Source organism: Lagopus muta, chromosome 6, assembly GCF_023343835.1.
Source record: "Lagopus muta isolate bLagMut1 chromosome 6, bLagMut1 primary, whole genome shotgun sequence".
Lineage (NCBI taxonomy): Eukaryota > Metazoa > Chordata > Aves > Galliformes > Phasianidae > Lagopus > Lagopus muta.
Genome location: NC_064438.1, coordinates 34,910,885 through 34,937,452, shown reverse-complemented (window position 1 = coordinate 34,937,452; position 26,568 = coordinate 34,910,885). Strand labels below are relative to the sequence as shown.

The 26,568-nt window shown below is 36.0% G+C and overlaps 1 protein-coding gene across 6 annotated transcripts in view; it reads right to left on the bottom strand.

Moving 5' to 3' along the window:
- The window catches only part of NPAS3 (neuronal PAS domain protein 3), a 598,518-nt gene that overhangs the window by 555,792 nt on the left and 16,158 nt on the right, over positions 1 to 26,568 (bottom strand). The window contains exon 1 of one of the 6 annotated variants that reach the window (XM_048949918.1): positions 6,944 to 7,206. The exons of the other annotated variants lie outside the window; for them this stretch is intronic. Coding sequence (XP_048805875.1) covers positions 6,944 to 7,014 — 71 coding nt within the window. The 5' untranslated portion in view covers positions 7,015 to 7,206. Of the gene's footprint in view, positions 1 to 6,943; positions 7,207 to 26,568 lie in introns of those variants that run through there. 6 annotated transcript variants of the gene reach the window in all.

Here is a 26,568-nt window from a genome sequence, read left to right as displayed (position 1 = left end):
AACAAAATTGCAAAGCCTCTCTTTTTAGTCAGAAAACTCTTAAATTGTGTAAGTCTAGTCAGCAATTTATAATATGTACAAAAAAAAAAAAAAATATTTGAAGAAGCATACTTGTTCGGGGGAAAAAACACTGAGTGGGAACAATGTTCTTATATGCCAGAAGAAAATAAATCTTTAAAATGTTTGTCACTTTGCAGATGCTACTCAGGACTACAAGACAAAACAGATATCTGGCAACCAGATTAAAGACCAAGGCTTTATTGGAATACAGTAACTCACAGTACAATGTTATCTGACAGTCAATCATCCTTGAGGTAGTAAATAATGAAAGCCCAAGGCAAAGCACCATATAGACTGGACACCAAGGAAATAGTCCAACCCCCAAACTACAGGCTTGGAGCAGAGCATCTGGAAGACTGTGTAGAGGAACCTGACCTTGGGGCGTTGGTTGATGCTCAGCTGAACATGACCCAGTAATATGCCTAGGTGGCCAATAAGGCCAACGGCATCCTGGCTTGTATTAGAAATAGCGTAGGCAGCAGTAGCAGGGTCATCCCTCTGTACTCAACACCGATGGAACTGCACTTTGAGCACTGAATTCAGTTTTGGGCCCCTCCCTGCAACAAAGACATTGAGACACTGGAGCATGTCCAGAGAAGGGCAAAGAAGCTGGTGAGGTATCTGGAGCACATGCCTCATAAGGAGCAGCTGAGGGTGCTGAGATCATTTAGTCTAGAGAAGAGGAGGCTCAGGGGAAGCCTTATTGCACTCTACAACTATCTGAAGGGAGGTCAGTCTCTTTTGCCTTGGAACCAGCAGTAGGACTAGAGGGAATGGCCTCAAGTTGAGGTAGGGGAGATTCAGGTTGGACCATAGGAAAAATTTCTTTTCCAGAAAAGTGATCAGGTACTGGAACGGGCTGCCCAGGGAGGTGGAGAAGTCACCATCCCTGGAGGTGTTCAAGAAACATTTATGCATCACACTGAGTGACATGGTTTTGTAGAAAATATTGATGATAAGTGGACAGTTGAACTGGATATCTCAGAGGCCTTTTCCAAACTTGGTGATTCTATGATTCTTTTGTGAAGTTAAAGAATTCCTTCCCTATACCAAAGCATCCTATTCTTTGTTCAATATTTAAAACCAGTTCTGTTAATGTCTTCCTCAAAGTATTGCTGTGGAATGGAAAAGGAATGTTTTTGTTAAGCCTGTCTTCAAAAACATACCTCTTACTCTATATTTTTAACTAGTTCTATAACTAAGTTATAGAACAAAAAAATTCAAAGTGTTATGTCCTCAGACAACAATATGAGGAAGAGCAGATCTTGACTGTAATCCATATTAACTTGAACAAGATATTAAAATAGTGCTATATATCATGGGCTTTATTTGTCCATAGACAGGCAAACTGAGTAATGCTTGTCTGAACACAGAAAAAATGGACTGGCAAACCTGAAGTCTACAGGTAAGAGAAGAGTCATTAAACCATGATAAAAGTCTGCACACATATTGAATTCACTGCAACTTGTACATTCTTTGATGTAACTGCAATTTTCTCATAGCCTCAGGACTTACAGGTTCATGGTCTACTAAAATACATAAGCAAATAAAAACTGCTTATCCTCAAATCACACAGTGGTAAAAGACAAGTGACTTTTTTCTTTATCTGAAAAACAATGGCTCATGCCAACATATAGTTGTCAGTCCCACAGTCAACTTAAACAGCTCCTGTTCTCCTACAGGAAGATCTACAACCCTCTACAATGTTATTAGTATATACAGAATGTCATTAGTTTTATATACATAAATAAATTATGTTATGTTCTGCAAATGATATCAGCCATAATCAGCTCACAAGGCAGGGTCCCAGAGCTCAGAGGGAAAGCTCCTGCAAGAAAGGGAAGAGAGTTTCTCTGTTTGGAGTTAAAAAGCTCCCATTATCCTTGCAAAAAGTCCCAAAGGCTATATGAAAAGCATCAGGTTGCATTAGATTTCAATTATTTCTCCCTGCTGTGTAAGTGCTACATGTAAATCTATTACATCTTTGGAGTCTGATATCTAACTGAACACTCAGTCAAAAAAAGTGATAGAACAAAGTGTCCACTAATCAACTCGAATCAGCCAGGAAGTGAGGCTTTGCTAATGAATTACAGTAATTAGCTCTAAGGAATGGTCACTGTACTGACAAACTACTGTCTGCTCTAAGCAGAAGACGACAGATTAAATACACTTGTTCATATTCCTAAATCCCTGTTCTTGCATTTTTTGAAGCAGTGATTCATCCCTGGAACAAGGAACTCTGAGGTACTATGAGTGTCTTTCAGAAACACCTGACTAACAGCTTTCTAGGACAGCATGAAAAATACACTTTTTATAAAATACTTTTCATTTAACTAAAAAAAAAAAAAAAAAAAAAAAGTTCAGTGTAAACATATGACCCCACTGGAGAGATCAGCATCACTCTCCTATCCCATGATATTTGACTAGCTAGTTGCTAGAGCTAATGGGTTAACAAATGAGCAAAGGGCATAGACCCATTCTACAGCTGAAATCAAGATCAGTACTGGCACTGCAAAGAGCTAAAGGATTATTGATATCTAAAACAAAAACAGAGCTGATAAGTATACAGTAATGCCTCAGCCCCACACTGCCTTCAAATAACCCAAGTAACAGGTACATGATTAATTATCCTTCCCAAATTCTATCAGACAACAAATAATTACCCACCTAATTTAAAAGGACAACAAAATAGTTGGAGAACAAGGGCAGAGAACAAGACCAGCCCACACAAACAAATCTAAGATTTCAGCCTTTTCTGATGAGCTGAAGAGGAACCCCTCTGCTTTGTCACTCCTGTGGGCTGTGACTACAGCAGCTCAAAGCCAGCCCCTCTATCCAGGTCCTAGACATAGCAACAACTTCAGCGACTCTTCTCCCTCACTTCATGGTGACCCTCAGCCTTCTCACATCTACATAACCATAGGAAGACCTCATTTAGCCCCTGTAGCATGACTCTTTCAGAAGCTGCTGACTTCTTCAGTGCTTCTACAGAGTCAGAGAGGTCACTAAGGCCAAAACACCAGGATCAGTTTTCCCCCAGCAAAACTCAAGCAAGAATAAAGGATGTGGTGAAAAAAACCACGGCAGGTGTGCAGTGCCTGCATTCTAAGCAGCAGTTACCACATCACAGTAGCCAGCTCCCATGTAAGGGGCAGATCCTTGCATGCATGCTACAACTTAAAAAGCATAGTGCAATGGAAAATTTCTGTTCCAGCATTTTGCTGTTTCTAGTAAGAGGAATAACCCTTCAATATTTTTTCATCTGTGATGAGGCTTACACAAAGGAAATCCTACTTGGATTTCTTATAAACCAGAATAACCTGCCAAAATATTCAAGAGAAAAAGCTCATGATAGTGTTATATTCTGTTCTGAAAGCTTAATTTAGACAACTACCAGCAGATCCCTTCATGGACACAGCAAAATCTTAAACTCTCTCTATTTGACTGTGCTTGCCTAAGGCATTAAGTTCAATCCAACATGTCGCACCTCAGTAACTCGACACAGACTAGGAAATTCTTACAGTCAGCTTCCCCAAGGGATTTGTTAAGTTTCACATACATTTAGTTGCGCAGTTGGCCTGCTCAAATTGATAAACTTGTTGCTCGGTGCTCTCTGCTGCAGATTTTGTCACTAGGAAAAAATAAATATAGGAGGGAGGGGGAGGTATACGAGGAAAGAAAGGTACTATTTTTCAGTAATAACTTTAAAAAATTATACATGTATTACCATTCCTATCTCCTCTTCAGAGGCATTTATTTTGCAAAAGAGACAGGCAGATACCTTGGTGATGGGCACATTAAAAATGCTACAGACAGACAAGATGAACGTCATTAACATGTTATAAAAAGAGTATAGCAGACAGATACAAAAATACTATTCAGTTTTACCAAACACAGAGGAATAATTCACTACGTGGGTATTCTGTATACTCAAACTACACACACCGAAATTGCAAGTTTATTAATAGACTCCAACCTGGAAGAGCACTTAATATTTAAGTAGGTGAGCAGCACACTGTAGTCAGTGAAATTATTCACTGACTTACAGCTAATGCAAGCCTAAGTTGTTGCTTTTTTTTCTTTTGTTCTTGCTTGAAGGCTACTACTAATACAACCAACAAATGTCTATAATGCTATACTATAAAGATGGGTTTGACAAGTTATTATGGAGAAAAAGCACTTCCTCTTCCATCCCTCAGCACTCCTCCATCAATACTTATGGGTATAAGATATCATCCTATGGTACTTGCCACCAAACAAGCCAGTGCAGCCCAGTATCCACAACAGCATTTGTCAGCATCGGCAAAAGACAAATAGAGCTGAAAGCCAGAAGGAAGGGAAAGCTGTAGAAAAAGGAATCAAGAGCAACCTTCTTTTTAGAAGGGTAGCTTTACAGACCTACGGTAAGCAGAAAACCTATGGTGCTGGCAAAGGAAACCAGGCATGGTCACAGCATCAAAGGAAAGCAAGAAACGATGTGTCTTTTCATCAGTCTTTAGCAGATACAAATTAGAACTTTCTCTGTATCCTGCAGAGCTCCCCAATTACTTGTCATTACTACTGTGTGATATAGAAAGCATTTAGTCCTCAGTGCACAGCACAGATAGTGTGTTAGCACACCACACACTTTCAGCTAGACTCATGTATTTTGATGGCAATCCAAAGAGAAGCAATTACTTTCTCCATCTTTCCTCAGATGCCTTGGTTACAAAAACACAAAAAGCTTTATTATCAGTCCCTGCACCTACACTGCACAAGGATTTCCAGTTATCAGATGAATTTACAAAGATGATGTACTACAAAACCAAGAACAGAATCATCTAAACAAATAGCTTTGCGGCTCTGCAGTGGCTAGTGGTCTATACATTGATTATTCACAACCTTAGAACTAGGACTGTTTTTCCAAAGAAATTTAGAATACATTAAAAAATATGTACTGTACTGTGTTAAAAATACTAAGGTTTTTTTTTTTTTTTTTTTTTTTGTAGTATACAAACTGAATTTAACAGCTAAAACAATGCCAACAAAAATACATATACGTACTTCTACAAAAAGGTAGAGATCACTGACATTCCACAGCTAGAAGAAAAATACAGATTGAAGGTGTATGTGTGTAGGTTATGAGACAAGTTCTAAAAAAATATTTATTTATGGAACAAGATGCTCAAATTGATATTTAGGTGCAATAGCATATGACAATCTTATTTATAGATAGTTACAGAACTTGCACCTATAAACAGAACCACAAGAGTACTGACTTGTTCAGATCTCTCTTAAAAGAGATAAATAAGCATGAAAGTACTTCCTGTTTTTCCAACTCATGTGAGAGCTGTCTGCTTACACAGACCAGGTTACAGAAGCTTTCATTGTGACTACCAGCACTGCAACTGACCTGCGAAGAAACAGGACTTCATCTTCTGCTAGCTCAGTGATTCAAACTTCACAGGCAATTAATAGCTGAAACCAAGGCAGCAACACCTTCTTCACTCTGAAGCACAGTGATTGTCAGTTTGCAAAAAAAGTCTATAGTAGAAGGAAAGGGAAATTTCTTCCTGCTGAAGTGCAAAGGCACCAAATAACCTAGAAGCTTCTCTTCAGTAATCCATCTCTTCTACCCACACTACTGTACATTCTGCAACAAAAGTTTTGTAACTATTCAATTATATATTATTCTTTGAGGAAAAATAATCTAGAAAAAATAAACCACTTCCCCAACTTTTGTATTTCAAAACAAGACTTTCCTTTACTCTCCTTTGGGAGCAATCTTTTACATACAGTAAACTAACAGTGATAGGGCAAAGGCCTTAAACTACACCCACATTTTTGTGGGCAGAACAGGCTCTTCCACCAATATGCACGCATTGAATGAGTGTGTAATGCATGGTCCACGTGTTTGGAAGATAAACTATGGGAGTTCCCATTTGAAGAATACAGAACCTAGCTTATCTATTCAATCAAACAATTCTCATTTCAAGTCAATTGTGGTTTATAGTCAGCCAAAGGTTTCTGTACTTCCCTAATAAGAAATAGACAAGTCTCCTAAGGAAAGAGTATTACCACACTCAGACAACTGAGGGCTATCTGCAGCTATAGTAAGTTCTTCAGCCGTCTGTCACCCCTTTCATGATGAGAATACTGAATAGAAAAGCAGCACCTGTATTGCTTTTAAAGAGCCATAAACAAATACAAGGATGTAAGGTCCTGAATAAAGGTAAAAATTTTAACATAGAAATTACCACTGACAAAAAAAAAGAAGTTATTTCATGAATACAGCAAGGAAATAATTCCTACCACATATTACTCAATCCTGCTTTTCTTATCACTAATCATGCTGCTTAATTTTGTGAAGATTTTTGATTTGTGGTTTTGTTTTTAAATTTGACTTCTCATACTGTAATTATAGTCTGAACGTTGATTTAAAGGATTAGAGCCTTATGCTGCAAAATTCCTCACATTAAGATTATTTTATCAAATAGCATGAACTGCTTAAATTTCAAAAAGGTTTTATTGATATCTTAAATATCATCCACCTTGGGAAAGAAGAAATAGACTTTTCTCAATCACAGTCACCAGGAGACAAACTAGATAGTGAATTCTCATCCCTTCCTAATTTATTCAATATCCTTCACTCCATACATCTCAGTGCTAACATCAAATTAAGAATCCCTTTACGTGCTATATTCTGTAGCAGAGAAATTGTGAGAAATCATTTCAGTGTAATAAGACAAACTACAGTAGCATGTTTTAAGACAATTTACAAGGTCAAAGGACTGCACATCAAGTAACGTTTGTACAATCTGTGTTAGGCAATGAGGCAAGATTTCACAAAAATGAAATGGGAATGGGCAAAAGAAAAAAAGGATGGAGGAGGGTAGGGACTTACCTAAAGTTACTTGAAATGAATTGTAGCAGCCCAAAAACTAGAATCCAGAAACACTTCAATGCTAAATGCATTTTTCAGACAAACCATCTCTCTGAAAACAGCTCTAGGAACCAACAACTTAGAACCCTACCAACTGGTACCATCTGGCTGATTTGCAACACTTGCTCAGCACAATAGTCCTAATAACGACTTCATTGGGCACTCCTGTTTTTACAAGTTAACAGGTGATACTAGTGCACAACTCACCCAGCCAAGAACTCAGATGCTGTTGCCCACTCTAATACTAGTTGCACCAAAAAAATTAGGGCCAGTCTTAGCCAATATGTCACTCCAATATTTTATATGCTTTCTGATGCTAGCAGCTGTTTGCAGTCCAGATGGAATTAGACCAGATAGTGAACTCTTCATTGAAGTTCAGGGTTACTGAACCAGCAGAGAAAGAAGGAAGAGAGCAAAAGGAAACTAATGCTTTTTTTCTGTTGTTGTTTTTTCCCTACTGACCCCATCTCTAAAGTAACTGAGCCATAACCTATAAATTATGTTTGCAGATAAGCCATGAATTGATACTGGCCTCTTACTGCACTTAGTCTACTACTACTATTCCCATTTTACATATGGAACAAAAACTATATCATAAAAAAGTAGGGTTAATATATTAGCACCAAACTATACTAAAGGGACTGTAGTGATAAATTAAATATATATATCTATATATATATATTTATACATTATGTCATCCCAGGTATTTAAGATGACCTAAGAAAACATAGGAATGAAATAGCAGAATAAAATTAGGTGTCATGCAGAAATTGCTAAGTTTTCTTCCTCCTTTTTTTTTTTTTTTTTTTTTTAAGTGTGCAAAGCAGGTGTAGAAACTATCGTTTCCCTCCTGCTGCTTGGCCCACCTGCTGTCTGCCTGATGGTGCAATACTCCCCACTTCACTATTTATTTCCAAAATGCTAAGTTTAAAGTAATAATGTAAATTTATTTATTACTGCTATTTTTATTTTTTTTTTTTAACCTCAAGTTCATTCTTGGTATCTCTCCAAACAAACCAACAAGAAATGTAGATTCATTATTCATACATGATTGTAAAAAGAAAACAGGCAGTGAAACTCTTCTATCCTAAATATTCTGCTGTGCATGTGTGATTTGCTGCAGAGGATAGAATGTCCCCTTCCTCTATTCTGCTTCCCATGCACTGTGAAGCTTCTCAGACTGCAACCTGCAAAAATGAGTGTTGGCTCATCTCGTGTGAGATATTGTGCAGGTTCACTACATAATATCCAGTGTAGAAGGGCTGACAACTGCAGCAATAAAAACCTCACAAACTGCATAATAACAATATTACATTAGTAAAAATAACAATAAATTTCAAGGTGCAAACCTTTTTGTTTTGAGCCTTTATGATTCTCAGCCTTATGAAAGATAGCCTAAAAGGGATGTACAAACACACGAAGCCAGGGGGTTTTAAGTAAAACATAATGTCATGAACTCATAATTAGATGAGAGTTGGCAATACTGTAGCAGTCCTTATCATGCAGTTTTTTCTCTCTTACTCCTCCCTTTTTCCACAAGATTTATCACAACACATATGCTCTTCTAACAAATACTTACTGCATAGATCTAGCCACATGGAAATGTGCATTTCTGAACCCCCTTTCTTTGGGGTTGCCCCATCATTACTCAGGCTGCTGGACACCTGGGTCCACCTCTCCACAGCTCAGCCAGGCTCCTACCCAAAACATGCAGAGGTCAGAGAGGTGCAGCTTATTTTAAGAAACAGATTTTAGCTTCTGCTACCATACACTCTCACAGCCATGGCATGGATTTTTGTTCTGTCCTAAAAAGCCAGACAAAGTCTCATAGCCATGCAGCAGTGGTTTAATATGAAGTCATTTACTATCTGGTTCCATAACCTGTCTGGTTCTTCTAACCAATGAACTGAAGTGCACCTTAAGCCTCCTGTTCTCCCCTGCAAGAAAAGAGATCCACTGATCTGTAATGGGCACCCATTAACCCTGCTAGCAGTAATTAACATTTTCAGATTCTGGCCAATGAGATCCCTACATTCGTAACCAATATGATTCTTAATTCAAAATAATTATTTGTATCACTACCATTTATTATATACACATTGTTTAGACGTTTGCTTAGAAGTTACCTTTTTCTTTTCATTATTTTTAACTTTCTTCCAATTCTTTCTTTGCCTATTACAGGTGCCAGTGAAAAACAAAGTTTATGTAAATAAGAATAATGTAAAGTCTACTGTCCAAGCAATAATGCATTTGTTGTTGCTCAAGAAAAATAAATATTTTTATAAATGCATGAACTGTGTGAATAATTAACTTTTGTTATTAATACTAAAAGGAAAATAAATTGAAGTCAGACAAAATAAAATGTAACAACTGACAAAGCCCAAAAATATTAAAAAAAAAAAAAAACAGAATGCATTTCTTACAGCTTTTTCCTCTCCATAATGCCTTAGCTCTTATATGTATGCAATTTTATGTTGTGATTCCAAATGATTCAGATTTACTATGGCTACATGCATTCTATTACAACAAAACAGGGCTTCTCTTTATTTTACTGAGCTCCATGCAATATAGCCTTGTTATTTTAAAGAAAAGTCCAATAAATCAGTTTCTTGAAGATAAAAGTTAGCAAAAACATGATCTGTTCTGTTTTCTCCCTTAACTGCCCTTCTGTTCAGTATTCATTTTAAATGTAATGTTATTTCAGTGAACCAATACTTTTAAGCATGCTGAATAGTGTGGAACATTCTTTTATTCTGATGTCATGCAGAAAGCATTTTTCTCAGAAGACATCTTTTGTAGTTGTAACCAAAAGGCAAAAGAAACTGGAGAACTCAAAGGGAAGGAGTGGGGGGAGGAATGGCTTAAACCCTCAATCCTGTCACTTCTAAAACCATGTGTCATAACCATACATATTTTTTGCAATGACCTCTTAAAATAGACCCTTATAAGCCAAGTACCTCTTTGGAACTTCTAAGATATTATACTTATTTTTACAGGTTTTTACTAAAAATTCCTTGTATTATTGAACTGTATCACAGGGAAGTTCGCTATAGTTTCATGAAAGACGTTTTCATTTCTGACTGGCATCTTCTCAATAGGAGGGGGCCCAGGCACACCACTCTCTTCCAGGCAAACCTTTCTGCTCTCAAACAGTACGGCATTCATAACTTACTTTCAGCACTGCAGGGCAGCCACACAGCAAAGCCTCTCCAACTTAATAGCTTGCATCACAGAGAAGTCCACTATTTGGCCAAGGTATAAAACATAAATGCCTCCCACATGCAGTTCTGCACCCCATGAAAATGAAATCTTACCTACCCCAAAGACCTGTATTTCCACACTACAGTCTGGGCAAGGCAAGAATTCCACACAGTTACCAAGCTTTGTGTTATGCTGCAGTGTGTGTATCATCACTCCCATCTAAGCAAGGGGGAAAAAATATTAACCACAGAAAAAAGGAGAATTGTCAACAGAAGAAATACTTCATAAGACAGCTTTAGTTTCTGCAAACATGCTGAATTCTCACTGCATGAAATAGTACTCTTTGCAGAATATCAATCTAGCTTTACTATTTGGGCTACCTCAAAGTTATAAGATATAAAGGGAAGAAATAATAAGGTAAAATTACTAAGAAGAATCACCAAAAAATGATTCAGAAACGGGGCATGAACTCCTCTTGAAAGGAGCAAAGCTTTGGAGTTATCCCAAAATAATTGATGAAATTATAATTAACAAAACCTTTATATAATTACATACTATAGTTTAACAAAACCTTTATATAATTACATACTATAGTACTAGCATTCTACCTCACTGCCACCTCACTTACAGCAGGCATGTCAAAAAACTAATTTGAAAATACTGGAAAGTTTCAAGACATTTTACTGGAAATATATTTTGGATAATTCTACCTGCAATAATTAAGTAAACAAATAAACATCTTGAAACATAACTTCTTAATTTCCAATGGTGTTAAAAACTTCAAGTCCGGCCCTAAAGAGCTTCAAGACATTGAGCTTTAGAACTGGCATATTCAAGTACAGAAGAGCTTTAATAAGCCAAAGGCTGGATCTTGCCATTTTGAGATTCAGAAAATGTTCAGTCTGGGAGAGACAGAAAAGAGTATTGCCATATTTGCAAGAGAATGAGAACACACTTAGCAAATACTTTTAAAAATGATATTTGTTTAAAAAAACTGGCTATGTAGCTAGAATGTTAAACTCAGCCTTAAAAAAAAAAAAAATAAATTGCATTGGACCTGAGAGAGTCAATTGTTATCAGTAAAAAAAGTAAAAAATATATAATACATATGTTTAGTTATGCATTTTTTGTCTGTTTGCATTACAAAGTTCTAACTACTATCTCAATTGTTAGTACCAAAACAACATATATGCACTTCTGCATAAATTCTCTAAGTACAGATTTATAGACACTTTCCTGTTGAGGTTGTTATTGGATATAGTTACTGGACTAAGATATCAGTCACAACAATGCAGTTAAGACTGAATGAAAGTGTGTGTATAGATACAATAAAATAATATGCAGAATACAAGGATGTTTCCTTACCACCTACAATAGACACAAGCACTGTCTATTTCCTGCAGACTTACTACCTTTAACATACCCCATGCCTACAACATGTCTTGTTTCAAGTAGGCAAATGCCATGTTGTTCTCAAAAACCTGCAGCATTTTCCTGGGAGGAGTTTTCATTTTGTTTCCTTGTTTTGTTGGTTATTTCAACACCTATATTATTTGGGTGCAATATTAAAAATCCTGTAGCTTAAACAAATGTTTCTTGTGAAGAAACTACAAGCAACTTCACTGGATAGAAACGCATTAAGATAGAGAAACTGGAAGGTTGAGTGGTCACAGTGAACAATTTTTTTCCCACAGAAAGTGAAACAGGAGAGGCCTATTTTCTATTGTCTTTTCTGCACAAATACTTCTGGAGCAGGCACTGCCAGAAGGTGGACTTGGGACAGCATTGGCTTCCCATGTGTAAGTTGGAACAGGGACTCAAATCTTGTGCTGTGGAGAGGAGAGAAAGGATCTCGGTGGGTTTTTAACTGTCTAGCAAAGTCTAGCTATTAATTTAAATCATTTCTCCAGAAGTGCTGATGACAGGAAGAGATGTAACTGTTACTACCACTTGAAAGGAGAAATATTGACAGATTTCTTTAAAAACTATACTATCTTACATAACATTATCTGAGAGCAATCAAAATTAAAAAAAAATTAATAGGAATAAATATTTTGCTGCTCTTTACTGCTCTTTTAAAGAATCAGACTGGCTATGGCAGAGCACACTGAATCCTCTTCTGGCTCATGCATCAGCAGAATGGGAAGCAGAGTTCCAGCTGTGGAGCCCTCATTGTTGGTGATTCATGAACCAGAAAGAACACAGCTAGACTTTCAAATTCCAGGTTGAGCTTGTGGCACTGGCAGTCAAGAAAAGCGCCCTTTTAATTACTCTTTCTTCCCTCTGACATGACAAAATAAATTAAATTATCCCAGGAAAGACAATCAGATGCTTTATGATAATAGATTTTTGAAGAGAACTCTTTACTTTAAGAAAGCAGCAACAGCATCTATTGAAAGCACAATATTAGCCCGTTGTCCACCATGAACGCTGTGCCATATTGCTTATTAAAGAGCACTGAAGTATGAAAGGGGAAAAAGTGGGACTGCTTTTGAAGGAAAGCATGTTAAAATACTTCAGAGAAACAGGCTGAAAGCAGGGGTTTTAAATGTGAAAATAACGCAAGATTATCATATGCAGGCAGAATTACTGAGTAGAGGAAGGTAAACAGAGTAGTGTTTCTGCATGCATCCTAGCAATTGATTTGGAGCTGCTATGAAGGAAAAAAAACCACAACAAAACAACAAAAAAATTAAGACATATTTTCTTAACATGCTTAACAAGCTTATTTCACCTTGATATATAAATACAGCTTATTTCACAGCAATTTGATACTAGAAAACACTATACCATGAAACTTAGTGATAATTTTGTGTACAATATTTTGATAAGATTATACTATATGTGATTGTGTTACAATTGAGAATGCACTAGCACTATACACAAAAGAGAGCAAGCACGAAGAGACTGCCAGACAAATATAGGAGTATAACTACAGCAAATACTGCAGAACAGCTTTCATGCTCAGCAGAAAGACAATGTCAAAAAGGAAGTTTACCTCCTACACACTTTTAAAAAAATGCATAAATTATGAACTATGTGTTTTCATTTCATGAGTTCTTTGGTATGAACTCAATAATAACAGTTGTCCTCTGCTCTAATGCTGTGTAGCCGCGTCAACAACAGCAATAACTCTCAACAATGTGAGTTTTCCTTTACATTCCTCCACAACTAGTCACCCCTACAGTTTATCATTCTTCATTCTTATAGCATATCCACCATAAGCAAAAATTCAATGTTGCTCATAATATTTTGAAAGAGATACAGCTTCACAAAATGATAGGAACCTTGGGGCATTTCAAATTGAATGCATTTTTTTAAAATCATTTTAAATTTCAACTATGGACTGTAGCTAGGCCTGCTTGCCTAAAGGTAATGCTCTGCTCTATATTACCATGCCACAGATCTGGGTTATATTTCCAGCCTCTCTATAGCTTTCCAAGCGGGCACAACCTGGGGTTAGACTAGCACCTCTTGTTATCATGTCAGCACCACTCCAGCCGATTAAGGAGCAGCACTGATAGGCTCTGAAGAGAATCCCATCCTCCTCACCAAGGAGGCTGTGTCTTTGAGCATAGCAAGAGGTTAAAAACAGGGCTGAAATGGAGTATATCCTCAGGGCTCCATCAGAGACATGAAAGGCAACCCAAGAAAGTATGTTATATGACAACAAAGACATCAAATAATTTTAGCGGAATAGCTGCCTTCTACCTCTCCAAGTTTCCCATGCACTTTCAGATACATACCATACCTTTTTCCCTTCCATTACAAAATCTTTGTGCATTGCTCTTACGTGCTATGAAACAGCTGCTAGATTGCAACCTAGACTGCTGAATTACAATGGTGGATTAAGTTATTCCAATGTAATGTATCAATTATCTGGACCTTCTGTACCCAATGAAAAACAGAAACTGCTGGTAACAGGGTACAGGCAGGAATAAAGCAGCTGGGTTCAGTCTTCAGACCTCCAATCCTGAAACTTCAAACCACCATGTGCATTCAGCCATGGAAGAATATTCAAAATTTAATTTACATTTAGCAATTAAAGGGTCTGTTTCATTTAAGTTCTGTTTACAGATACTGTGTAAATATTCAAATTGTTCAGTGCTAAATAATTTCAGTGGTTAAATGTGCAATGGTTACACGGAGATTCAAAGCCAGTTTTCTAACTCACACCTGTTTCTGAAAAGAAGCCAAGAAATCCTACACTTGGTCTTCCTTGGTTGTAAAGAATCTGGGGATCCTTCAGAAAGAAAGGTGGCAACACGATGGCATTGTAAAGGCAACATTGTTACATTAGGCTCAAGGTACAAAGCTTTGTATTTGACACCTTTAAAACTTCAGAGTGTGATCACCTGGCTTGAAATCTGATTTCCCCTGTTAATGCAGTTTTATAAAAGAGAAAAACAAGTTTCAGATTAAGGGAAGTGGCTATGCAGTGATAGCAGTAAAATCAGGATCTGTGGTCTTGTGCAAATCAGTACCAGCTTGAGACTGGGCATTGATAAATAAAAGACTGAAAGGCTGCACATTTGCTGGAATACAGACGAGGCAAAAAAGGCTAGTGCTAAGGCACCTAAAACTTTGAAAGATATATACTGCTAAAAATTAAATTGAAATACATTATCTAAATACCTTCGGTAACATAAGTGGTCTGTATCTTCTTTCAAGACAGAGTATCAGTTTATTTCAAATTTAGAGATATTGGCCTTGATTCAAATTCATGGCAGTTATAGAAACCAATGTTCCATGGCTTGATTCAGGTGGCAAGCATTAAATCTTTTTCCTGCTGTCATGCAACAACAACTTTAATACAAATTAGCACTGCCAAACTCAGTTTCCTGAGCTCAGAAGTCCTTGATGCTACTCCCTGAATTTTATTTTTACTTTCACACGGACTGTGCTCTGCTGAAATTGTTGTAGCTGACAAGAAACAAAAAAAACTACAGTTTAATGGCACTGGATTCAGTATTATAATTCATGACATCGTAGAAAATTTAACATGCAGTTCTTCATTATTTTAAGTGAGGTAAAGCTCAATCAAATGCATACACAGGAAAAAGAAAAAAACAGAAATTTCATTTCTGTGAGCCAGATCTTCCTTTCAGACCAATCCAATTGTTTATGCTGAAATCAATCCTGCCAGTCAATAATAACTCACATTTTTCAAGTTACTGATTCAGTTTTTGCAAGGGCTTCTTAGAGTCCAAGAAAAAAAAAAAAAAGCTTCAGAAAATACAAAAAAGTAAACCAAAAAGAAGAGTTTTTCCAGTTTTTTTTACTCACCAGGAATATACAATTAACTAAACTTGACACTCCAGACAACACGGAATGAGATGCAGAGGGTAGATCTGAGTCAGAGAAAGCATATTTCCACTTAAGAAAGAGCTTTCTGTTTCCCGGATCAGGCACTCCAGACTGATGGGCCCTTAATTACAGAATTCCACAAAAAGGGTGGGAAATGCCAATGACTACCTAAGCCGCCTGGCCTAGTTCAAAACCCCCTGGCAAAAAAAATTTGCATTTCAAGGAACGCCCGGTTCCAATTCCCTGCAACTACCAGAGCTGTAAACCAAAACCACTTCCTAGCAAAATTTCTGCCAAACCAGTCAACTCTCCTTGTAGCTCTAAATTGAAAAAACTCATTCTATATGAATTAGCCCTCAATTTATACCAAGTCATTCATCTGTTTGTTTTCTTTTTGTATTAATATTTTAGCTATCATTTACAATCCAGTAGTACCCAAAGGCTAATCAAGCTCTAGGCTATGGTGTGCCTAGGGCATAGCCTCTGGGCAGCGGCTTATGTGAGAAGACAAAAGGAAGCAAAAGTTACATCTCATTTCCTCCCCAAAATCCAACTATGATGAAGACAACCTTGTTAATTCTATAACTAACATGGTTTTTACTCGTCATCTAAATGTAATATTTGTTATTTTTGAATAAATGTAGCTTTCACATTTCAGCACTTCTATTTGACCACACTTTTTCGTTAACTTTTACATTTTTCCACATATCTTCCAAAAATGCTCATAAATACGTTATGCGTATGTACTTTGCAATTTAACATTCGCCTTTATGTCTCCTCGTTTTCATATATTTTTACAAAACAGATCATGCTTGTCTTTTAATTAAAGCACTTGCAGTCCATTCTCTAAGTGATTCTCAGTTTCAAACTCATTTTGTGTACATATATATATATATTTTAACTTTGCTTCATCATAAAAAAGAGAAAACAGTCTGTTTACCAGCTACATCTTTCTGTGTCTACTGATAGCTACCCTAGGCCAGCTTGCAAGTCATCTTGCAAAATACAGAGGCATCACTGACACTTTGAAAGCACGGCATACATTCCCCCCTACTCCTCATCCCACTAGGAAGTGCTGGAATTTTTCTTAAGAAAGAAAGAAAATATATTTATGATCCACCTTATCTCACCTTGAAGAAGACAACAGTCTTTCTCAAAGTTTCAGCAAAGCTATCTCACTCTTCAAAAGCAAAGAAATAAAAAGTACTGATTAAGATGCTCTGATTAACATGAGTGAATCTAATATCTATATATATAGTTTACATATTGAGAGAAGAGAGTTGGTGGATTTTCTTCACCAAAATTTCTGCAAATTGCAATCCAAAGAGCTCAAAAATACATCTCAACACCATAGAGCCTTTTGGAAATAACCATTTTTACTTTACTATCAAATAACAACATTTTTAATAACTAGTGTTAACAATGAAACATTCTTATTCAGGATTTGTTGCTGTTCTTTTGGCCAATACTCCTAACTTAAGGAGATTTTTGTGAGAATTCTGCTGTTAGCCAAAGGCTATAGAAGTTGAAAACTGGCTTTCTAAAGTGCATCACAATCGTTTACAAAGGATAACAAAGAAAAGAAATGGAAACAATGGGTTCAAGACATACTGTGCATTGGTATAATTTACTCCATCTACACCTTACTACATCCCAAATATTTATCAGATGACAGCAATAGAAATCCAATGTTTTCTAAGGCTCACAATTACACTTGCACACATGTCAGTCTTCTAGAATCTACATACAGATTGGAATTATAGAATTCACAGTATGACCTAGCTTTCATTGAAACTAAATTATAGTCTCACTATATGATTTCACCTATGGTAATTCCCAAGTGATGAAAAAATATCAGACATCCTAAATAAAAATGGCAACCTTCTAAGAGGATCTGAGCATCCTACCAGCACAGACTCAGTTTGGTGACTGGCATTAAGATAGTATATAAAATTTTGACTCAACTACCTACATTGAGTAAAGTTTCCACTTTTAATTCATAAAAACTTACAGTGAATGATGTTTTAAAATGGAGAGGGAAATAACAGAATAAGTAGGAAAACAAGGGAATGATTTTTCATTGCATCGGTACATACATTGCTTGTGCAAAATGACAGCACTCCATTGGATCCTATGGTGCCACAGTACTTAACACTAATTAATCATCTGGCTCTATCTACTGAAATCAAGTCAAATATAAGCACAAGCTTTCACATCAAGGAGAATAAAATAGAAAAGTGACCCTGATTAATAAAAAGGTGTATGGGAATTCTTATATCTTCCATGCAAATCAAAAGAAACGATGAAGGGACAAAGAGGGTAATGACAGAGCAATAAAGCCTCATGTAACCTCAGTTAGGAGATTCATAATGAAAATTTTTCCTAGTTGTATGCACAGCGCTCATGGTAATGCATGCCTTTGCGCTCTGCAGAAAGAGGGGAAAACCTACTGACAGAGGCCTGAGAGCCCCAGATACAGCACTGAAGGATTTAGTTAAACATGTGAAGTAGGCTGGACACTCTTTGAGAAATTCACACATATCACTGATGGCACTACTGGACAGTTCAAATGTGAATAACTTATGATCAGCTTGATACTTCAGGATTTGAATAATCCAATGGGACTAAAGGGAATGGTTTCAAGCAGCGCCAGGGGAGATTTAGGCTGGACGTTAGGAAATACTACTTCTCTGAAAGAGTGGGCAGGCACTGGAATGTGTTGCTCAGGGAGGTGGTGGAGTCATCGACCCTGGAGGTGTTCAAGGGATGTTTGTTGAGGGATACGGTTTAGTGAGAACTGTTGGTAATAGGTGGACGCTTGGACTGGATGATCTTGTAGGTCTTTTCCAACCTTGGTGTTTCTGTGATTCTGTGATTTTCTTTTTTTATAATGAAAAGTAAAACTTCAAAAGTATGAAAATGTTTTAGTCAGTGGAAGCTATTTTTTTCAAAATCTTTTGAAAATAATTTTATACCTGAATGAATTGTACAACATGAAGCCTTGGACAGACTGCTTTTTTTAGAAATTCCCTCAAGTTTACCTGCTAGCCCATGTAATAGTCCACTTTTTTTTTTTTTTTTTTTTTCTTTTTTTAACAATTTTCCTACGTCCATAATATGACAAGTACTAAAGGTACTGTTCTAAACTTCAGAAATTCTGATCCTTGATAATTTATCAAGGATCAAAATAAAATTTATTGATTTTCTCATTGCTCGAGCCTAATTAATGCTATTAAACACATTAAAGCTACTGCTGAAGGAGAGTTTTTAAGAAAGTTAGACTACAAATGTGATCTAAAATCACCTGAAGTCCCTGGGAGTCTTTCCACTGATTGATTCCTGTGAGCTCTGAAGGTGGCCTGGACTGGTCATGCTCCAAGGTACATTACAAAGTCAAATTCAATTATTATTATTGTCGTACTTTTATCATGGTGGAAGAAAAGTCATCTCTTCAGTAATCTTTAATGTAGCTTTCACACAGATCTTTTGATACCGTACTGCTTGGCAGAAATTCTTTTTCTCTCTTGTTTGCTACACATTAATCTCAAGTATGTAGAGTGAACACGGCATGGCCTGAACGCAGTAGGGAACATCCATGAGAAATGCCAGGTGCACTTGCCAGCAGTGGTTCCCTGGCCCTAGGAACTGGCAGAACAGAATGTCTCAATTGGCTCGGAGGACAGCCAGCTTTCTGGGGAGGCATTTATAACTTCCCTAGCCACACAGCCAGCAAAACTAAACTTGCACAATGTTCCCAAAGTAATAAAAAGAAAAGGCTAGATGGTAATGTAAATATTCTAAGACATCTCTGCCTGTTTGTCTCTAAACTAAGATAAAGAGGATAAAAGAGATCTCCTTTACAAGATAATTAGAGGTGTAAAAATTCCTTAAATTGAAGAAAATATTTAACACAGTATTATACCCTTGGCCTGTTTTTTCTACATTATGTAAAACTCACTGAGCTATGTATTCATTCCACAGTTTGTATAGTTTCACTTTTTTCAAATTTAAATAAATATTAAATGAATGCTCTACTCACAGGATAACTTCATGTCCTGGCACACTATATGGTGCCACAGAGTGGCACATGTTCATTTAATGTGCAATTGATAGTGAAAATCTTTTATTAAGAAGAATGCCTGTACTTCAGTATTAATTTAAAAGGCTACGTCACCTTTAAAAGGCTACCTTCTACAAAAGGAACAGAAATATGACTGTTTTTGTAGCATCAGCACACTCAGTGAGAACTAGTGCGTGCTGAACATTATTAAACCTAAAAACACATCATAGCACAGAACCACTCTTAAAATTGAATGGATAGTAACTGAACATTGCACATAGTTTTATTAGGTTCTAAATGTAAAGATGCAACATACTGGTATCCTTTGCTATTTACTTGAATAGGAGTCTTCTAATCTATAAAGAATTGACTGGTTCTTTCAAAAGTATCCCACTCTGGCAGAAGAAAGAATTCAAGTCAACTTCTTATGAAAATTGCATGAGGTCCTCCTGTGTTACCAACATTTTCCTTGAAGAAAAACACAAAGTAAGTGACATTTTATTGCTAATGGACGACAAATTAAAAAACCATATTGATTTGAAAACCTAAGTCCCATTTTTCAAAACAAACCTTAAGTACTTACACATCTTTGTGTTTTTCACTGAGATTAAAGTTTGTGTACATAAATCATATCTGAAAATGAAACTTCAGGTTCTGAATGACTTTGGCTGCAACTTTAAATATTGTTCAATATATTTGTTTGCTTTAAAGCACTGTAAGTCTTAACTTAGTAATTTTAATATCACTTACTAGAATTAAAAATTTTCACTTAAACATATCTGCAGACCCAACTTCAATTTCTTGAGCAACTTCAGCATTTGCCTTGTTTATACAAGCAAGTGAAATTGAAAGCAATACATTATCCAGCCTTCTGGACTTGCTTCTCTTTGTTCTTTCAATTAATCTTGTCTCCCAGGAGTCCAGCATTAAAATAAAATAAATATCAATACTATTTTTTTTTTTAATTCAATGTGTTTAATTATGAGCAGCAATTAATCTTTTTCTTTTTCTTTTTCTTTTTTTTTTTTTTCCCAATTTCACTTCTTGGGGGTTTCTCACTGATAAACTGAAAATTAACACCATTGTATTAATCAAACAATCAAACTTTGAGGCAAAGTGTTCACCCTATCAAGACTGTAACCTAAAGCTAAGCATCTCATACCTTCTCCTTAAATTATTGGTAGAACTAATTTATTTTTCCTAGAAAACATTTTTAGAATATATATTAAGTTTCAATGGCAGAGGGCCGATTTCTATTTTCAATCACACTCTGCAAGTTCATTAACACCAGTGCAATTGTTTGGATGCAACTAATGGCAAAAAATGATACATGGTTTACAACTACTTTTTCTGAGGACTTTCTATCAGAGAGAAGAGAGCTCATGATTAATCCACTCCTATCCTGCCAGTGGGATACGAAAGCCTGGGAAACACAAATTTCAATCATTTTGACATTTTTGTTAACACTGAGTCCACTTTAAGTGAAGGAATGCTACTACTGCTGCTCTCTTAAATATTTTAATATCAATGGATCAAATCAAATCACTCCGGATAGGCTTGGATTTTGACCACTGTGCAAGATTAGTTAAGAGTTGCACAAATTCTCCATCAAACTCTTTGGTTTGTAAGAATTCCCAGTATTTTGGGAAGTTGGCCTTCCCTAATGCTACTCCAATTATTTATTTGAATATATACAAACTCCTCTGACACTATGAATATTTGACCTCATTTACATTAGTACTGCCACTAGATTTTTAGATACTATTACTGAGAAGTAATGAAAATATTCCAGGAATTAATTTCAATTTCCAGGATAATAGTTATAATATTAACGTTTTTTTTGTTGTTGTTGTTGTTGTTTTGTTTTGTTTTGTTTTGTTTTTTAATCTATTTAATTATTTCCATCCTTTTAATCAGTTCAATTCAGTTCAGATAAATTAACTGACTTAACTGCAGCAATCTATTTATTACTACATGAGAGAATGTTGCCCATCAACAGACAACCTGAAGTTTCTTCCTCTAATGTTTAGGCTAGAATTTTCCACTAAAAGCTTTTAGAAGCTTTAGTGTACTTCTGCTGCACAGCAAAGCTCTCAAAAAAATCATTTGGGGCTGGATTTACATTAACTTATCAATATAATACATATCTGCCAAATTCTTTTACAGCATACAGTAGTAAAGTCATTACCGCAACAGAAACGAGAACCCTTCCATTAAAAAAAAAAAAAAAAAAAGTGTAAATGCTGATGGCTCCATCACAGTACATTCCACTCAGCATCTCTTCCTTGCTCACAGAGTCACACTCTCAGAGAAGTTTTGTGCTCCCTGGAAAGGGAATTATTTGTGAAGGACTTACTGCTACTTTTCTTTGCTATTGTTAATAGCTGTATCTCTTACACAAGTAACACAATTATTGATACATGGATCTTTAGTATATATAAGATACATACTTATTTACCCACCATAACTTATTTAGTCTTAACTACGAAATCTGGATGTGTGAAAACATATCTGAGTGGCAAATTTTTTGAGAAATGAGAACCTTTCTACTAAGCAAAAGACAACTTACAGGATTTGTCTACAAATATTATGGACATGCTTTCTTAAACATAGAATCTCATCTGCTTGACAAATTCAACCATTCTACCCTATAAAGAGGCAACCAGTGAACTCTTTCTTTTAGATTCACTTTTATCATGAGTGATAAATTTATATTTTCAACTATTTCAGAAAGTTCCTTACTACTTTTCTGGATTGGTTCTATACACACAATATTAGTTTAGCAAAAGTTAACTGTACGTCCTCTCAGCATTACATTCACTTGAGCAATAAGTGTTTTGCTATCTCTACACAGAAAAGATATATATCTCAATAACAATACAAATAAATAAAAGTAATTAATACCTTGCAAGTATCAGAAAAGAAAAATAGCCATGAAGTAATGATCAAAGAAGTTGGTGATGACACTAAAAAGTTACTTTGAAAATCCAGTGTAGAGAAACGTACAGCAACAATTCCTTCTTTGAAATCATACCACAGAAGTAAAAACTCAATATAAAGAATTTAAAGTTCTGCGGGTTTATAGCTGCAGGCCCTAAGCAAAGTTGAGATTTTTCTCTTAATGAAACAGCCAAATTTCATCTCCCAGAGTCCATTGCTTTATGCTAATAAAGTTTGTTAATTAAAAAAAAAAAGTTTTTAAGAGCTCTCCAGAGACGATAAATTTCAAGTTTGACATAATCTCAAACACTATTACAAGCGTATCTGTCAATATCTGATGTTAAAATAATCTCACTAAGAGAGGTGCATCTCAGGTATTGTTACAAGGCACTTTTACAATATCTGATTAGTGTGCAATGAAGTATTTTGTGCAATTCCACTTGAATAATGAATATACTGTTTCCTGCAGAATAAGTTTTCTACATTTTGATAGCTTCCACATTTTAAATATTATAAAAGATTTTCAGTATTTTCTGAATATATATCAAATTTTTTAAAAAATATTTATTATACTGTTAAAGAAGGTCCCAGTTTAATAGGCCCTGTGCCAATTTCTGCAGCTACCACCTGATAGTTTCTAATAGGAAGTGCAGAGATCAACAACTCACAGCAAATAAAAAAAAAAAAAAAAAAAAAAAATTATCATTAAACTAAGTCAACTCCTTTGTTCACCTGTGTTCCCAGAGCTGACCAGGTCCTTTCTCCAGGTACTCAATCAGTGGTCCAGGCTGTGACTCAACAGTTATCATATAGATCATGTTGAAGTCAAGGGAAATATTGACTTCAGTACCACTAATATTTGACTAAGGGAATGAAAAAAAATGAAAGAAAGAATGAAAGAATGGAAATATCTGTTCAGATCAGGTATTTAAATGCATGGGACTGCATAATCATTTAAATTCAGCCTGTTATGAAACCATTTTTAAAATTTTGCAAATGAAATAAAAATACTACAATATTGCACATTGCACTACATTGCGTACTTCCACTTACAAACAGGGAGTTGGATTGATAATGCAGACCTGTAAGAGAGTTCAGGATTTTTCTGCCAAATTAAAAGCAATTAAAAGCTTGAACTCATAAAAATCATGAAAGATACCAACTTTCTTTTTAAAGGTACTTATTACAGATTTTGATTACAGTATATTTTACCTTATAAAGTGAAAAATGTTGTCTATAAGCCACCAACTACTAGATGCTACTGAGCATTCAAGACCTGGTCTTACACTTCCATTCTGTTGTTACTGCTTCCTAGAGTAATCTCGAATCAGTCACCGGCACCTTATTCCATCCAACTGCTTTGATGAAGAAACATACAAAACTTTAAATATACTTGTTTCCATTTCTTTACAAATGAAACTTTTATGACAAAATGTATTAAATCCTGTCCTATCTCCTGCCTTTACCTTCATAAACAAGAAAGCTTAGAGTAGCCATATCTGAACAGCAATCAAGTTCATCAAATCATTTAACAGGCATATAGCCTTGCCCTTGTCTCAGGTTCCTTAAGAACAAAAACAGTAATAGGTAGATCACCACACTGGACTATTTATCTGGTTCTGTCTTGCCACATAATGAGAGATGCACATAGCCATCCTAACATAATGGGTGTATTTTGCTCATGGGATCATGAGAAGAACTGAAAATTGTCTACATGATACAGAGACCTGAATAATTCCAACCGGAAGCTAAAAGTCTTTTCAGACAAAATACCATCCCACTGATAAACACGTTTTCTTCTCTTCTGCGAACTGAAGGACCTTCCCTTTTCACTCTCAACGCAGCCTTCAGGTTAGAGTAATAGATTCGCAGTACCTGTGATCTGGTCCTTTTAGAAAAGGTTTGACAACACTAGAAAACTCATAATACCCTGTTATACTTAGCTGAATGAAACTCTTCTATTCAAGAATTCCTTTTGGGATCCTCTTCTTCCCAAATAAAGTTCAGTCCCTTAGTAAACATTTCCTCTCCTTCATGAAAGCATTTCCTTATTCATAAAAGTCAGTTTGCCCCAACAATTTTCTTTTCAGCCCTTCCACACAACAGTGCGCTGCTTCAACTCTAGTGAAAGAAACAACCACAGGACATGCAAGCAGGCATTATGACATGTTTCATGGTGAACAGCAAATTCATGACTGCAGAACAAAACACAACCTTATTACATGAGTAATAGTCCTTCAACTCTGCAGCTACCAAAATCTTTTTTCCAAAAGAGCAAAATGCCCCCTTACACATGCCTGAGATTCTATGTTGTCCATCTGAGCAGCAAGCATTTTCTCAGGAATTTGCTTCTCCCAGAGAACAAGGATTTATTCTTTTGTAATAACTCTGAGTCCACGTCAATAAAAGGAATCAACATCAACTGTAACGCTGGTTGAAAAATCAGGCTTTGAGCTACTGTATGTTCACTAAAGCTCTTTTTAAATGTTCTGAAGTAGTTCTTAAAAATTATTCATCCACTCCACTTCATTTAGTGTATTTCTATACTCCCAATGTGATGTAAAACACTCTTGCACCATGAAGGGAAATTTTAATATTTAATCCATATTTTTTCCATTTTTCAAGCATCTTGAGGTATATCTCTGCGAGACACATCAAACGCAGCTAACTCAAACATCACTAACTGGAACTTTCATGAGATTTTTGAAGTTATTTGCAGTTTTCTCTTACATGTATTTCTCATGGAAGTAAAACATTTATTTTTTTAACTGTCCATTTCCAGCTTCTCCTTTATCAAGATACAATGCACCTCTGAAAAAATTCTAATTCACATCAAATTACCTATCAGCTGCAATACAGAACTGACTTCTTTGGTTTCTTCCAGAATGCCTAGAGATACATATGTACTAACTATAAAAATGTTTCTCAAATGCCAGGAGATCTACTGTGCTCGGGGAATAGCTTATGAACATTTTTTTTTAAATGTACACACTTATTTCAGCCTGAACCTACGAATGTCTGCAACACACTTCCATTTCTTATTAAATCTGTCTACAATGTTAAGTGTAAGAGGCGTAACAGAATTCTGCAGTTCCCAGGACAGTTTTGGTTAAGATTGGGTATAAAACAATACTGTTGATTAGTAACTTCGTGGGATTTCTCCTTTCCAGAATACGCTCATTACTGTGTGGACTGTGCCATAGCCATAGTCTTAGTATGCACGATGATCCCCAGCAATTTAACAGAATAAGATTCAATCTTTTTGCCCAAGATGCACATTTTCACTTTTTACTGCAGGTGAATTTTTATCACTTGTACTCAAAATGCAATACCTGAATCATGATATTCAGTATCACAGACAATAAACTTAATCACAGATGAAGATTGACCACGTGCAAAGACAAGAAACTCCATTTAAACATTGGGAAAACCTTTTTTGCCTTGAAGTGGTCAAACACTACAAGTTGGTCAAGAAGAATGTAGAATCCTTCTCCTTGAAGATATTCAAAATCTGGCCAGTCGTAGTCCTGCAGAACCTGCTCTGGCTGAGTCAGCCTGAGAAGGAGTGGGACCAGATACTCTCAAGAGCTCCAGTCAACTTCAACCATTCTGTGACTCTGGGATTGGACAGAAGCTAGAGCCTAAGAATCTTGCAATATCACAAAGTAACTTTAGACCCTGTTTAAGACTGATATACATTCAAATCTGGAAGTAAATCAGCCTTCTTTCTCCTCTTTCAAATATGCTGTAGATTAAATCAAGCTTCTTCTTACACTCCTTCCCAAACATTTTTCCAGGATTTAGAGCTTTACCTAGCTCATTCAGAAATCTAAATAGCGATTGGAATCTCCTGCTAGAACACCAGCAGTTTTCTCTATTGATATCCTAGGAAATATCCAACCAAATTCTGATTTTCCCTCTTGGAACCCTCCAAAATCTCTCCTCCTGATTCAAGACCTGCTTATCAGATCTTCATTTTACAGTCAGGTATGGATGCATTCTGATGAACAGCATTCTACAATCATTTTTCTCTCCTCTTCCTTAAACAAATCAACATGAGAATAATTATTTCAAGCCA